Source organism: Chlorocebus sabaeus, chromosome 26 (genome assembly GCF_047675955.1).
Source record: "Chlorocebus sabaeus isolate Y175 chromosome 26, mChlSab1.0.hap1, whole genome shotgun sequence".
Lineage (NCBI taxonomy): Eukaryota > Metazoa > Chordata > Mammalia > Primates > Cercopithecidae > Chlorocebus > Chlorocebus sabaeus.
In genome coordinates, this window is record NC_132929.1 from 5,239,717 (window position 1) to 5,254,235 (window position 14,519).

Sequence of the window (14,519 nt, forward strand, 5' to 3'; positions counted from 1 at the left end):
AACACATATTCGTAACACATCACTGAATAGGAGAAATACAGGCCAGCAAAGAACATAGAGTTGTCCACTTTCTACAAAACACAGACTAATAGCACGACAGCAGGGAAGGGGGAATGTGTCAACGTATACTTGTGTATATGTATATATATATGCATAGCAAGTAGGAACTTGATATATATCAAATTGTTTACACAGATTACCTCAGGGAGGTAAATAACTTTGGCCTTTGGTGTTCTGTATTCCACATATTCTGAATTTTCTTCTTTTATTTAAACAGAGACGGGTTCTTAGCTAGGAGCAGTGGCCCACACATGTAATCCCAGCACTTTGGGAGGCTGAGGAGGGCGGATTGCTTGAGGCCAGGAGCTGGAGACCAGTCTGGCCAACACGGCAAAACTCTGTCTCTACTAAATATTCAAAAATTAGCCAGGTGCAGTGGCTCATACTGTAACCCAGGAGGCTACAGGCATGAGAATTGCTTGAACCAGGAGGCGGAGGTTGCAGTGAGCTGAGATTGCACCACTGCACTCCAGTCTCGGAAACAGACCAAGACTCTCTCAACAACAACAACAACAACAACAACAACACAGTAATAAAGAGAAAACCTTATGGACCGGAGCAATGTCTCATGCCTGTAATCCCAGTGCTTTGGGAGGTCAAGATGGGAGAATCGCTTCAGGCCAGGAGTTCAAGACCAGCATGGGCAACATAGCAAGATCTTTTCTCTACAAAAAAATTTAAAAACTAGCCAGGCATAGTAGTGCATGCTTATACTCCCAGCTACCTGGGAAGCTGAGGTGGGAGGATCACTTGAGCATGAGAGGTGGAAGTTGCAGTGAGCTGTGATCACACCACCAGGGAGCCACAACCCCATCCACGCCTCCTTCCTCTGTCCTATGCTAGCAATAAATAAGTTTCCCAGCCACAAATAATTATTAGAACCTCCTCCCCATGTGCCAGCTTCAACCTCTGCTAGGTACGATACAGAGGCGGCCCTACCCTCTGGAATCTACAAAACGTTACACAGACACAGTATGTACACCAGGGAAGGGGGCCCACCCCAGCAGCCCGTGCCCTCGCCTGGTCCACAGTTAGCCCCACTGTCCTGCCTCAGCTACTGTTATGCCCAGACCGTTTGTTCCCCAAAGAAGACCACCAGAGTCCAATGTCAAAGCCAAGTGGCAAGGATCTTTATTACAAGTTCGAACCTGGTCCCTCCATTCTACAGCATACAAGAGAGGGCCTCGAACAATGCGAGCGTTTGCTTTTTATAGCCCGAAAGTTACAGGGGAACAAAGAAATTCTTTTGGCTCCCGCGCTTTCAGTGGAACCTTGAACGGCTGTCTCCTTATCGGAGGCTTTCCAGGTGGTGTTTATACTGGGCTCAGGGAGTTTGAGAGAGATATGGCGATATGTGGTGGGATGGGAGGATGGAATGTGTTTGTACTAGGCTCAGGGAGTCTTGAGCCCGGGGCTGAGGAATGCGCCCAGCTCCTTTCACTACCTCTCTGAGTAAGAAGCTGGGAGCCCCGCTGAGGGAAAAGTTGCTATGGTGAGAGAAAGGAGGCCATCAGGCCTCCTCCAAACAAACCAACTCCACCAGCCTCTGGCTTTTAAATAACAATCATCATCATCATCCAGAAATTTAAAGACTCAGCCCTGGTCAAGGTGGCAAAGGGTCTGTTTGTCTTTCCCCATTAGACAGAGGTCTTGTCTTGCTACCCTAATTGTAAAGGGGTGACTGGGAAGGGGTGGCAGGGACATGGTGGCGGTGGAGACTCCAGCCCAGCTTCTCCAGGCTTTTCTGACAGGAGCCTGCTTTTCATTTTTATTTTTATCCCATGACTTTTTTAAAAATCCTGTTAACTTCTTCTTCGTAACTTGTTTTGGTAATTTTTGATAAAACTTTTCTCTACTTTTTTTGCCAGAAGTTTTTTGGTCACAATTTTTTTACATTTTTTAATCCCATAACTTTCACCCCATAATTTCTTTTAATCCTGTAACTTTCTTATTTTTTTCTTTTAATAAACACTTGCATAGTTATATTGCAATTTTGTAAAAATGAAACCGATTATCTCATGTCAAGCATGCCCAGCATTTGCACACTATCAGTACCTTTAATACTACAGTTTTCAAGACACACAAAAGAAAATTTTAAGGCAAAAACAGCACTTTGCAACAACTTAAGAATTTATTACATTACAGTAGCATCACACCAGCAGACAATAATGCCACTTTAGGCAAAAGTCTTTCAGTATTTCCATTATACATTCTGTTTACAAGAATTCATAAACTGGTAAAATTCATTCTAAGAAAACTTGGCAAATAAAGCTTTGGACTGGAATTGGCATTTCTTTCTCTACTTTTCCGTCCCACCATTTCTTTCTTTGAAGCTACAGTATTCATATTTTAAAATGTTTTAACTTATTTCAGAACATTAAGATAGCAGTTGTATTTTTTAATAGTTATATTATTTTTAAATGACTAAGATAAAGTTTTAGAGAAATTATATTATAGATAGGGCTGGTTTATGTTTTCAAATTTTCTAAAAATCAGCTTTGGTTTTAGAGCTGATTTTTTTTTTCCTTTCTGGAAAACCTATCAGATTTAATCAAATACTTTAAAATGATTATTATATATTACAATCTTTAAATAGGTGTTTTGATTCTTCCTACAGAAATTCAGATTTATTCAGTTGAACTCACATTTTAAAATTCTATGTTTCTGATGAACTCTAACCTTCCAATGTTGCCTTCTAAGCAAATTGAAAGCTGCCTTCTACTGAATGAGGAAGAGCACAAATACTTGGCTGAATGAGGTATCCAAAAGACTGTGTGCACTTTGAAGAAAGACTTAAGTTCCTGTCATACGATTTCCATTCTTTTTAGCTTTTTCTTAAATATATGCCAAATACCTACACAAAGAGTGGAATTTCAGTTAATCTAGTCAATTTATTCTCCAGACGGACATTCAGCTGAAATATGCCAGTGTGTGATTAATCCATAGGCAGCTGAGGAACACGTTATTGTCAGATTGGTCACAGATGCTAGCAACTGTCTTTAAACTGAACTCAAGAGAATGCAAAAGTGGCAAGTTCAGAAAATAAAAGGCAGGAACAGGACTGTGAGTCCATTTTAAATCCATGGGCTAGAAATTGGACCAGTGCTAATTAGCCACATTATTGGGTCTAACATTTTTTCTTTATCATTCTGCACCTGGGTTTATCAAATGTATTGATACATTCATACAATTTGGAAGAGTCAGTTGAAGTCACAGGGACCCAATATTTACAGTCTTTCAGTGAATGCAGGCAAATCTGTTATTCCATCGGTAAAATCATATTGTTGCTCTTCTGTTAACGTCATATTTATAAAAGTACAATGAGGATGCCAAATGCTAAAAATGGAGATGGTCTAGTAACTAGAAATCCCCACCCCAGGGAGCACATGTACATATCCTCCTACATCCTAATACTGTGATGTGTTTTGAAGAGACATTAGAACTTCATGAGGTTTTAACTGTTCTTTCCCAAGCACCATCAAGTTATGATTTAGGGAATGTGTGACTGAAATTCATTCATTCCTCATGCATAGACACAATCACATAAATAGTGCACAAAATATGTCCCTAACTGAAACCAACAGGTACAAAAACATATTTCACGCTTCGTAGTTTGTGAGGAAATATACCTGTGATTGTATAGACACGTTTCCTGATAATACACTGACATTCACAAACAGTAGATTGCACTGCAGTTTGTAAACATTTTAAGTTGCATAAACTTCTGCTTGATTTTCAAAGCTAGTATAATACTGTCTACTAAAACTCCTTTTTGTTTCAACTAAGTACTCTCACATATATTAGTTTATAATAATGTTATTAATTTTTAAAGTGTTTTCCATTCAAGGAAAAGAAGTAAATTCCTATGAGTAACCAAGGTGTTTGAAGAATAGGTATTAGCCAGGAGGTCTAGATGGTAAAATCAATCTTCAAGCCTCAAAGAAGCTCCGTGAACAGAGAAGAATGCCAGGTGTCACACGGCTTTCCTTTAATTCATTCTTGACTAGAGCCTGTATGCCTGTTCCAGGGACATTTAAACTCAAACGATTTCTTATGATCTTTACTGAATACATTAAGAAGAATGCCAGCCAGCACCCTTTTGTGAACTGGGACATGTAGTCATGTGATTAAAACAGGTAACATGAACTCTGATTTTCAAATGTATTACAGATACAAATTCTCTAAGCTAGGAAATGTTTTCCACATCCACAGTCAATGATGGGAGCCTTTCATTCCTCAGAAATAATCCCTTTTTAGGTGACAGGTAAAGAGTACAACTGCTGCAGCTCGTGCTGCAATATCTTCATGAGCCCAGAGCGCACACAAATCCTAAGGGAACTGCCATAGTACAGCGCTCACTCTTGGCACCGGAACAAAGGAAACACACTGTATCCCGCACATACCTGCGGGAGCAGGCCACTGTCCTCTTCTGTGAGATTTAAAAAGCTCCCCCAAAACGTTATTACTCCCATCACCAGTACACAGAAAATGGGGGAAAGGCTGTTTCCAGTTCTCGGACTTTAAACAACTCTAATGTCAGTACTCACTGATTTGTTTTGTGCGACCACCACAGCAGGCGCCAGAGAAAAGGCAAGTAGGCAAAGTAAAAAGAAACTTTTATTAGCTAGCCAATGTAAAAGAAGAAAGGGCGAAGTTCACGGGTCTCCGGCGGTGGAGGCCAAGGAAGTCGCTCCAGCGTTCTGGGGCGAAGTTCCTGGGTCAGCATATGAGGAGGGGCCGAGAAAGTTCGTGCTGCCTGTCTGCCCGGAGCAGCTTTATGTCTTGGGCCTGGCAGTGGGAGGGCAGTAGGCCGGACATGGGCGGGTCGGGCCCTGTGGTAGGTGTGGCCAGGTAGGTTTCCGTTTCCTTGGTCAGACATCAGGTTGCACCTGCGCAGTTGACCTGTGTCTTCCCCCGGGCGCAGGAAAGTTGGTGATGAAGAACCCGGAAATACGCCATCTTAGTCCCTTTTGTTCTTTGCTTCCCTCCTCCCTCCATCCAGACACTCACGGTGGCATATTACAAAGTAATCAACAGTGACACTTGGAGGTAAACCACATATTGAGCTAATGAAGAGCTCACTGTGATTAAGATTAGATCAAACAATAGCAGAACATAAGCAAATTTTATCTGAATTCTGTAATGAACATACATGCTGCAATAACATTGAAAAAGCAAGGCAGCGTATTCCAAACCAGTGAGAACAGTTTTGTGCAAACAGTGGGTCTTTGTGGGTTTGAACTCCCACCACGTAACGGCAAACTCAATATACATGCTAATGACTTACAATTATGAAATTAAAACAGAAAAATGCTAAAGGATGCCAGAGTGAACCTCAGTGAAAGGCAGAGACCCACTTTTTTTAACTTTTTACAAATAAACTTAACTATAAATTAGAAACACAAATAATCATTCAAATGAAGGAAATGAATTGTGTAGGAGATTAACCCCGTCACTTTCTTTTTTAAAAAGGTCTTGAGCAGCTCTTTGATGATGGTGATGTTTATCTCCTCCTTCTCAGCAGCCAAGCCCAGCAAAAGAAGGGCACAGAGCGGTTGCTGCCCAAGCCTGGGTGCTCCTGGTGCTCCTGCCTGATGGTCTGTGCAGTAGGGTTGCTGTGGGGAGATCCCTCCGTGGCCTCTCCGTGTGCTGGCTCCTCGCTGTCGGTGAGGCTCAGCTCACAAAGATCTTTGGAGAGAGTGAGTTGGGAATTTGGAGACAGTGAATGGGGGATCTGAGCACAGTGCAAGCCCCGCCCGTCCCCCCACCCACCCCGCTCCTGCCTGCCCGCCCCGCCTGAGGGCTCTACTCACCGCCATGCCTGTGGGCATCCCCAGTCTCCTGGGGGGCTGGGGCTCCTGGACCGGGCTCCTCAACAGGGCTCTGGGAAGAGGTCAGGAGTTTGCTGTGCTCGCTGTTGTGGTCAGCACAAGCCGCAACACCATCTTCTGCAGCGCCAGCAGCGTCACCTGGAGGGAGGGGTGCTCGGCCTTCACACCGCTGCCAGCACCCAGCCTCACGCCCACCCCCACCCCACCCCCGCAGAGATGTTGCACACCCTACCTTCCTCTCCTCCCTGTCCTGGGCCAGCCTGATGATGTCCTCCCCGTGCTGCATCTTTAACACTGCCTCCCGGCTCATTTATAAGGTGACGAATTTTCCTGCGGGAGGACAGGGCTCAGACGCTGGGGCCCCTCTGAGGGCCTGCAGCTCCCCCTGCCGTGCCCTGACCTCCCACTCACTGATGGCATCTCTCCCTCCAGTAGTGGATGAATTGAGCTTCTAGTTTCTCCACACGCTCTCTCAGGTCTGTCTTCTCCTCCAGGAGGTCCGTAAGGCTGCCCTGGAGCCAAAATAATGGCGTCACATCTCAGTAGCAGCCTTTCCCACCCCTGCCCTTCTTGGCCCATGCCCGCACTCACTCACCTCCAGCTTCTCCATGACTTTCCGCAGGCCCTGCTGGGGCTCCCCGATCACAGACTCGCCTCCAGTCCCTGGGGCAGGGACCACAGAGGAAGGTGGCAAAATGGGTGCAGGGGGAGTCAGGCTCACCATGGCCTCCCAGCTCTCCAGGTCCTCTGGGACGCTCGGCATGGGCCGAGGTCCCTCCTCCTCCTCACTGTCCAGATGTCCTCCTCCATCTCCTGTGGGGAGTGGCCAGAGGGCTCCTCAGACAACCCAACAAGGGAGGTACTGTGGGCCCAACTCTGCCTCCACCCTCACTGGGTAACCCTGAGCCAGCCCCTCCCAGAGAGGAATGAGCTGCTGTTCTTTATTTTTATTTTTAAGACCCAAGATCTTGCTATACTGCCCAGGCACAGTCCCACTACCGGTCAGTGCTGGAGTTCTGACCTGCTCCCTTTCTGACCTGGGCCAGTTCAGCCATCCTTAGGCAACTTGGTGCCCCCCCCGCTCCCAGGAGGTCACCATATTGATGCCGAACTTAGTGCAGGCACCCGGTTGGCATCATGACCAGCTGTTCTAAAGGTCTCTTCCAACTCCTCAATTCTGTGCTGCTAACAGTCCCCCCTTCCTCCTGGGGCTCTGTCCTCTTCCTCTGAGTGGTCTCCCCTACCTTCCCCAGGGAGAGCCATGAGGCTCAGTTGGTCCTGCAGCTGCTGATTCTGCTGCCTGGCAGCCTCCAGGTGCTCCTAAGGGGCCAGGAAAGAGTGAGAAGGCACGGAGTTTGCCAGGTCATCCCCCTCATGGCCCCGCCCTCAGCCGCTCCCTCCCCTGGGTCTCCTGTAACTTTCGGCGGGCCATCTCGGCCACCGCTTTGCCCCAAGCTTCCTGCTGCTGCAGCTGGTTCATTAGCTGGGTCTGCTGCAGGAACTGCCTGTGCAGCGCCTCCTTCTCAGAGGTCAGCTGCTGATAGGCGGCCACCTGCTGCTGATAGGTGGCCACGGACTGCTGCAGGTGACCCAGGTAATGGTCTGGCTGCTGCTGCAGACTCTGAGCCTCTTGGCTCTTCAGCTCCACCTGCAGGAAGACCCTGGGTGTGAGGGCATGTGGCAGGCTGGCTTCCAGATTCTGGACTCATCAATAAGGTAGTGAGGGCACTGTGGGGCTCTGTCGTCTTCCCAGGCCCCTGGCTCCTTGCTCCAGGCCTAAGTGACTGCCTCCCTTTCCTAGAACACCATGCCTCCTTCCTCAGCCTCAAATCTCACACCCTCCTTCACCATTTAAACTGTAGGCCACAGACTGGTGGAAAAGCAGTGGGAGCCAGCCGCCATCTGCTAAGCATGTTAGAGGCCTAGTGCTTTCCATGTATTAGCTCATTTAATCCTCAGCACCTCTGTAAGGAAAATGCTAACTTCCTTTTGAAGTTAAAGAAACAGAGACTTAGAGATGCAAAGTACTTGAATGGTGACCAGTGGAACCGAGGCTGGAATCCAGTTTTAATCAAGGAGCCTTTTTGTTTTGTTTTGAGACAGAGTGTCACTCTGTGGCCCAGGCTGGAGTGCAGTGGTGCAATCTCAGCTCACTGCAACCTCCACCTCCTGAGCTCAAGTGATTCTCAGGCCTCAGCCTCCTGAGTAGGTGGGATTACAGGCATGAGCCACCATGCCAGGCTACATTTTTTTTTTTTTTTTTTTTGTAATTTTAGTAGAGATGAAGTTTTACAATGTTGGCCAGGCTGATCTTGAACTCCGACCTCAAGTAATTCTCCTGCCTCAGCCTCCCAAAGTGCTGGGATTATAGGCGTGAGCCACCGTGCCTGGCATAAGGAGCCTCTTATCCCACTATCTCTTCCCCTATGATTGGGGGGCTCTATGCCTCTAGCTGGGATGATGATGTCCAGACCTGAGGGAGCCCAGGGCTACCCACCTCTAAAAGTCAGAGGGCAGGAAGCAAGAAACAGTCTCAGGACTGCCCTGGAGGGTGGTGGGGTCACCTCCCCCAGGCTGGAGCTGCTTCTGGCCTGGCACCTCCCATCCCCAGAGGCTGGTGCCCGCCTCCCAGCCCTTCTTGGATGGGGCGGAGGTTACCGTCTCCTTCACCTCGTCCAGCTTCTCCTGTAGCTCCTCTATTTGCTGCTCCAATTGCAGTGCGCTCTTGCTCTTGTTGTTCTGGACAGAGAGAAGCAATCAGCAGCCACCCACTGAAACTGGAGACCCCAGAACTTGGTGTCTGCCTCCCACGGCACAGGGAAGGGTGGAGGCAGGTTAGAAAAATCATCCCCTCTCTCCCACAGCCACCAGAGCAGGGCTCTGGCTCACAGGTGCCTTTAGAAGTAACATTTCACATGAGGGCTATGTTGCCCCATTTTACAGGTGGGGAAACAAAGGCCTGGAGGGCCAGGGAGGAGGGCAGGCTCCCCAGGTGGGGCAATGCACCAGCTCCTCGAAGCCGCTCTGTGGCTCGGCAGCTGCTGAAGCCTCTCCTCCTGCTCCCGAAGCCTCTCCTTTTGTGCCTGGTTCAGGAGACTTACGTGCTGATGGTTTTGCACCTGGGCCTGGAGCTCTGCTGACACTCTTTCTAGTTCCTTCCTCAGGTGCTGCAGCTCCACCTCAGGGGACACTGCTGGGGGATCCGGGGGCAGGGGTTCAGCTGAGAAAGGAAGCGGTCAATAAGGGCCTCTGTATTCTCCAAAACCAAAAACCAACAACAAAACCCCTCCTCTTGGTGCACAGCTCCTCTCAGGCTCCCCAAACTTGGCCGCACTGCTAATGATTCCTCGCACCCGGATGGTAGCCAATCTTCCAACCACTTTCAATACAGAGCACTGTGGGTGACTGACAATGGGCCCTCTGTGCTGATGGGGACACTGAGGCTCATGGAGATGACAAGACTTGCCGTCTCCTGGCACAGACCTCTTTCCTTCTGCCTCAAAGCCCTTCCATCCACCCACCTCCCTGGGGCATTCTAAGCCCCCCCCACAGCCCTCTGATGCCAGGCCTGCTCCCAGGTCACGCCAGCCCCATCTCACCCATCCGGTTCTTCAGTTTGGAGAAGCTCCTCTCCAGCTTCTCTAGCCGACGCATGTCACCCTTCTTCTCCTTCTTCAAGGTGAAAACCTGCCCAAAGCACAGGGGGAAAGGGCCCTGGAGAGAGGGGCTGGTGGCTGGTGGCTGCCATCTCCCTCTCTGCCCCCACCTCCACAAAGCCCAGACCCATGACCACCTCTGGCTGTACTGTTCCCATTTTACAGATGCCCAGAAAGATTCCGTGACCCATCTAAGGTCAGGGGGCTGAAGGGTCAGATCTCACCTCCTGCGACATTTTCTTCATCCTCTGCTGCCACCGAGCCCTCTCTCCTTTCAGATGTTGCACATATTCGCCCCGCTCTAGATGCGCTTGTTTGAGCGACTCCTTCAACTGCAAGAATGGGCACAAAAGTTAGGAAGGGCTGTCACTGGTCCTCACCTGCTCCTGGCCACCTGGGGTCATCTTCCTTCCACATCCCTCCCTCTGCAAAACCTCACCTGTGTCAGCTGTGCTTTCAGAATTGCCTGCTCCCGTGTGGACCGCTCTAACTTCCACTCCATATATGCTTTCCTGTGGCTCGAGGACTGGATGGTGAAGAGTGAGAAGTTTCAATCTGGGGAGCCTGGGCCATTCCACACAGTGCCCCTTAAAAGAGCTAGGGCTAGGCTCAATATACAACTCGGTCAGTAAACATCGAGGCATTTCCAAGCCCATGGTGTGGTTTTTTAACAGAACTCAGTAAAGTTGGAAGGGATAGGGAATGAGATGGAATTTACAGCTGCCTAACAGAGGCCCAGAGAGATCAGATAATATTGCTATTGTTATTACTGTTATTACTACCACTGTCTGAACCTTTATGGAGTGTTTCACCAGGCACCATGCTAGCAATCCCATTTAATCCTCACAACCACCATAGGAGACGGTTACTATGACGACCTCTATTGTGTAGATGAAAAAACATGGAGTATTTGAGGTTAAGTGCTTGCTTAACATCACTTAGGCAGAGCTGGGATTTGAACACCCAGGTCTATCTGATTCTCTAAGCCCATTTTCTTGCTGGGGTTGAAAGCACAGATAGGAAGGGGAAAAATAATCTTTTGTTCAGTTTTTGAAACGATGATACCTTTGCATAGTCCAAAACTCAGAAGGTACAGAAGGGAAGTATCTCCCAGCCACCCTGTTGCTCTCTCCCGAGTTTTTTTGAACGGTTGCAGACATGTTTTACGTATACTATCATAATATGTGCGCGCACACACACACGTTTCCTCTCTCTACAGAAATGGTATCATACTAAAGGTAATCTTCTGTACCTTCACAGAACAAGTACCCAATACCCCACCTAGGACTTGGCCAAGACCACAGCCAGGTAAGGGCAGGGCAGGCACTTGGCCTCCAAGCTCTGCATCCAGTGCTCACCCCCCACTGCGCCCCCCCAACTCATCCACAGCAGCTGACTCAGCCCCAGGCTGCCTCTAACAACCACACACAAAAGCAGCGAGACATGGCCATGCTGCCTCCTGGGCAGGACACTCCATCCTGCAGAAGGGACCCTTAGGCTCACTCCTCTATCTGCGAAGCCGGGCTCCAGGGGACGGGGCAGGTGGTTGGACTCACCAGGTTCGCCTGCTTCTTCTGTGTGGCAGTGACAGCACAGAGCACCTGCTCTAACTCTCCTGTACGCTGCAATGAACATTGCAGGCGGTCGGCCAGATCCTTGGACTCCTCTGTAATGAGAGAGTTGAGATGGGGCCCAAAGGACTCCCGCTAAAGACCTGTCAAAGTGCCAGGCTGAAGGATGACAGGGTGCCCAGATTCCCACCTTCAAAGTATCTGAGAGAACGTTTCATGTGATACAGGTCCGTACTTAGTTTCCCTTTCTGTATGTTCAGTCTCTGGATTTGAACCTTTGGGAGAAAAGCCAAGCAAGTGCTGAAAGAGAAGGAAAGAAACATTCCGTGGAGGACAGGAGAAAACCTCATACCCTCCACTCACCTCTAGCTCCCTTTCAGTTTTCTGTTTCTCGTTGTTTGCTTTCTTTTCCTATAGGAAGAGGAAGACAGAGCTCTTACCAGGGGGAGGTAGAGATGGCACAGCAAGAGACATGCCCCCAGAAAGCCACCGATGCCCCAGGACAGGCCCACCCATGGGATCAGGTTATCAGGGACCCTGTGGGGATGGGGTGGAATCTGAGGGGTGAGCCTTCTTCCCCAGGTTGGGAGTAGGGGAGAGGAGACTGGGGCCTCTACATCTGAGAGCCCCCCAAACCCAGCAGTCATGTCGCGAGGAAACAAAGAAATCACGTTACTTCTTCCAGCTGATGTTCCACTTGTTTCTTCTGTTGTTTCTGTGGGGAGAGTCAAATTAAGGTGATGGAGGGTGGCCCCTCAACTCTATTCCCCACACCAGGAAGCGGTAGGTGGGGCCAGGAATGGATTTTAAAGGCAGAGTTCTCAGACTCAGTGGGAACACGAACTGGTCAACTCTCCTCAAGCGCCCAAGGACAGAGAATTCGGGTCTTTGTTGGTTTTTGCCCACAGCCACAGAACTCAAAGTCTGAATCTGGAATCTCTTGAGAGGACAAGAACATAAACCTCTAGAGATGGAGTTTGAGAAAGGCCCCCTCTTCCGCCGGCTTGTCATTTAGAAAAGTGTGTTCATTCAGTAAACATTCACTGAGCACCTATGGGCCAGGTACGGTTCTTCACAGCAGATATAGGCAAGAAAAGGACAGTCAGGAGCCCTTGGCCCTGAGGTTCCCATTCTAGGCGGCCTTTAAATCTCGGACTCTCAGAGCTAACAGACACCTTTGATACTCACTACCTCCTCTGAAACCCGAGTCCAGAAAGCAGAGGCGGCTTGTCCAGAATCAAAGAACAAATTAGGGACTGAGTCACAGCAGAAATACGGGGCCCCTGACAACCAGTCAGGCTAGCACTTCCCCGAGAGGCAATGACCCCAGGGCGTGTGTAGCAAGGACTGGAGCAGGGGTGTGTGGAGAGGAGACAGTCGGCAAAGAGGGCTGCAAAAGAAGAGCCATGCTGCGTGCTCTGGGGTCCCTCCATGTGAGGCCTGGGCACCCCAGCTCCCTATTTGTCCTTGGCACCAGGGCCCCCAGCCCCTTTCTTCAGGGCCCCAAGGGAAAACTGGAGCCCAGGATTGGCAGCGTGGAATCAGGGGACCCCACTGGACTCTTACCAAGGATTTGATGGTGTTCTTCAGTTGACTGATTTTGACAGACCTCGAGTCCAGGGCTGCTGGTAGTTCCTGGCACAGGCTCTGAGGCACATGCAGAGAGGAGGAGGTGGAGGAGGAGTCGTGGAGAGGTAGAGAGAACGATCATTAGGGCTGGGGTGTGTGTGGGCTCTCTCAGCTGGCAGAGGGGCACCCACTGCCTGCTGTGGGAGGAGGTTGGAGGATTGGCCTGCAGGTTCACTGCACCTCCGCCCAGAGCCTCTTACCTCCAGATCCTTGAGGGGTGCAGATGACGTAGGGACCTCTCCGTCGATACCCGTTGCTGACTACAAGAGATGAGAGTGCACGTGGAGATGTTCTGTCCCCCTCAGTGTCAGAGCCTTCTGACTTCCTTTCTTCCCCATCAACTGGCAACATTTTCTTTTCTGCCTATCTTGAACCCTTTGTCCCATAACTCCTTTGTGCCAACTTCTCCCATGCTTTTTATCTCCCCACCATCCCACCCTGGGTCCCTTTCAGTGAATCCTGATGACAAGTGGCTGTTCTCATTGTCCTGGCTTCCCCTTGAGACTGGGGATGAGGAAAATCGAACAGCAATGACCATATCCTGGGTGTCCTGGGTGTTTACCGCAGGCCATGTACTAGGGATTAACATAAAAACAACAGTAACAAATCTCATTTAAACCTCACAAATGGAAGTCAAACAATACCACTTCTATTATACAGATGTGCAAAGAGAGGTCCAAAGAGCTCAAGCAACTTGCCCTAAATCATATCCCTAGCAGACGGAGAGGCAGGATTCAAACCCAGAATTCTGAACCAGTACCCAGCAGTCCATCCACAATCTTAACAATTACCCTCTACTGCCCCTGAGGCCCCCTGTCCCCAGGAGCCTGGTCAGCCAAGACTCACATCCCCAGGTGAGTGGCAACCACCAGAAGTGGCTGTCTCAGGGACACTGCCATTTGTTTTCCCGTTCTTCTTCGCTCCTGTTGGACCACCAGGGCTGTTTCTCTGCCAATATCCTTTTAACTGTGGGAAAGAAGAGCAGTAATACTCATGGGAACCATCAGCCCCTACAGCCACATCCTCCTTACAGTTTTTACAAAATACTCTATACACCATCTGATTTAATGACGCCAACAACTGTACAAGGTGTTGTCACCATCATTTAGTGACTGAGAGGGCTTGATATGGATAGAAAAAAAAAAAAAAAGAAGAAGAAAAGAAAAAGGCAATACTGGAACTTTGAAACTCAGTCTTCTGACTCCAAGCTCTGGGGTTTTACCAAGAATCAGCAACTGCCAGGGACCAAAACCAGAGGCAGAGGTAGAAAAGTAAACATTAGGTAGGCAGGAACTGCATGGTTTAGAGTCATACATCCTCACACATCTGTTAGTATCAAGAAGTGCACCAGTACCTCTCAAACTTTTATATCAATGTGTCCTCGTGGCAGAAGACAGCCTTTCTGTGAAATCTGGGAATTTATCAGAAAGAGGACAACCCAAACCTCATTTCAGAGAGAAGTCTGGTATACTCTTAGAAACCTATGTGACTGTCATCCCTAAGTACATTAATGTTTTTTCTCTTGATCCCAAGAGAATCAAGGGAACCTGACGCTTCAGAAAGATGTCCCATATTTATCCCGTGGCACTCAAAGTACCGCAGGTTGAGATAATATGAGGAAGATTCAAGCTGTCAAATTCAGTTCCCCAAGATCTATTCCTCAGAAGATGAGCAAATCTCACTTCAGAGAATACTGACTGAAGGGCAGTCTGGTCCCAGAACCATGGAGAATTAGAATATGAGGTGGAGAACTCAGAAAAAAATGTTAAAAT

At 48.7% G+C, this 14,519-nt stretch overlaps 1 protein-coding gene across 1 annotated transcript; it reads right to left on the reverse strand.

Annotated features, from left to right (window-relative positions):
• Nucleotides 1–5,563: 5,563 nt before the first annotated feature.
• Nucleotides 5,564–13,806, reverse strand: LOC103246064 (golgin subfamily A member 8M-like). The gene is made up of 18 exons (XM_038009763.2): nt 13,594–13,806; nt 12,948–13,007; nt 12,685–12,765; nt 11,795–11,833; nt 11,482–11,529; nt 11,309–11,393; nt 11,104–11,213; nt 9,987–10,073; nt 9,772–9,879; nt 9,491–9,578; nt 8,993–9,111; nt 8,550–8,630; nt 7,136–7,211; nt 6,487–6,704; nt 6,303–6,403; nt 6,124–6,221; nt 5,874–6,029; nt 5,564–5,748 (listed from the first exon to the last, which is right to left on the reverse strand). The coding sequence occupies exons 1-18, from the start codon at nt 13,804–13,806 to the stop codon at nt 5,564–5,566; spliced, it is 1,953 nt and encodes a 650-aa protein (XP_037865691.2).
• Nucleotides 13,807–14,519: the final 713 nt, after the last annotated feature.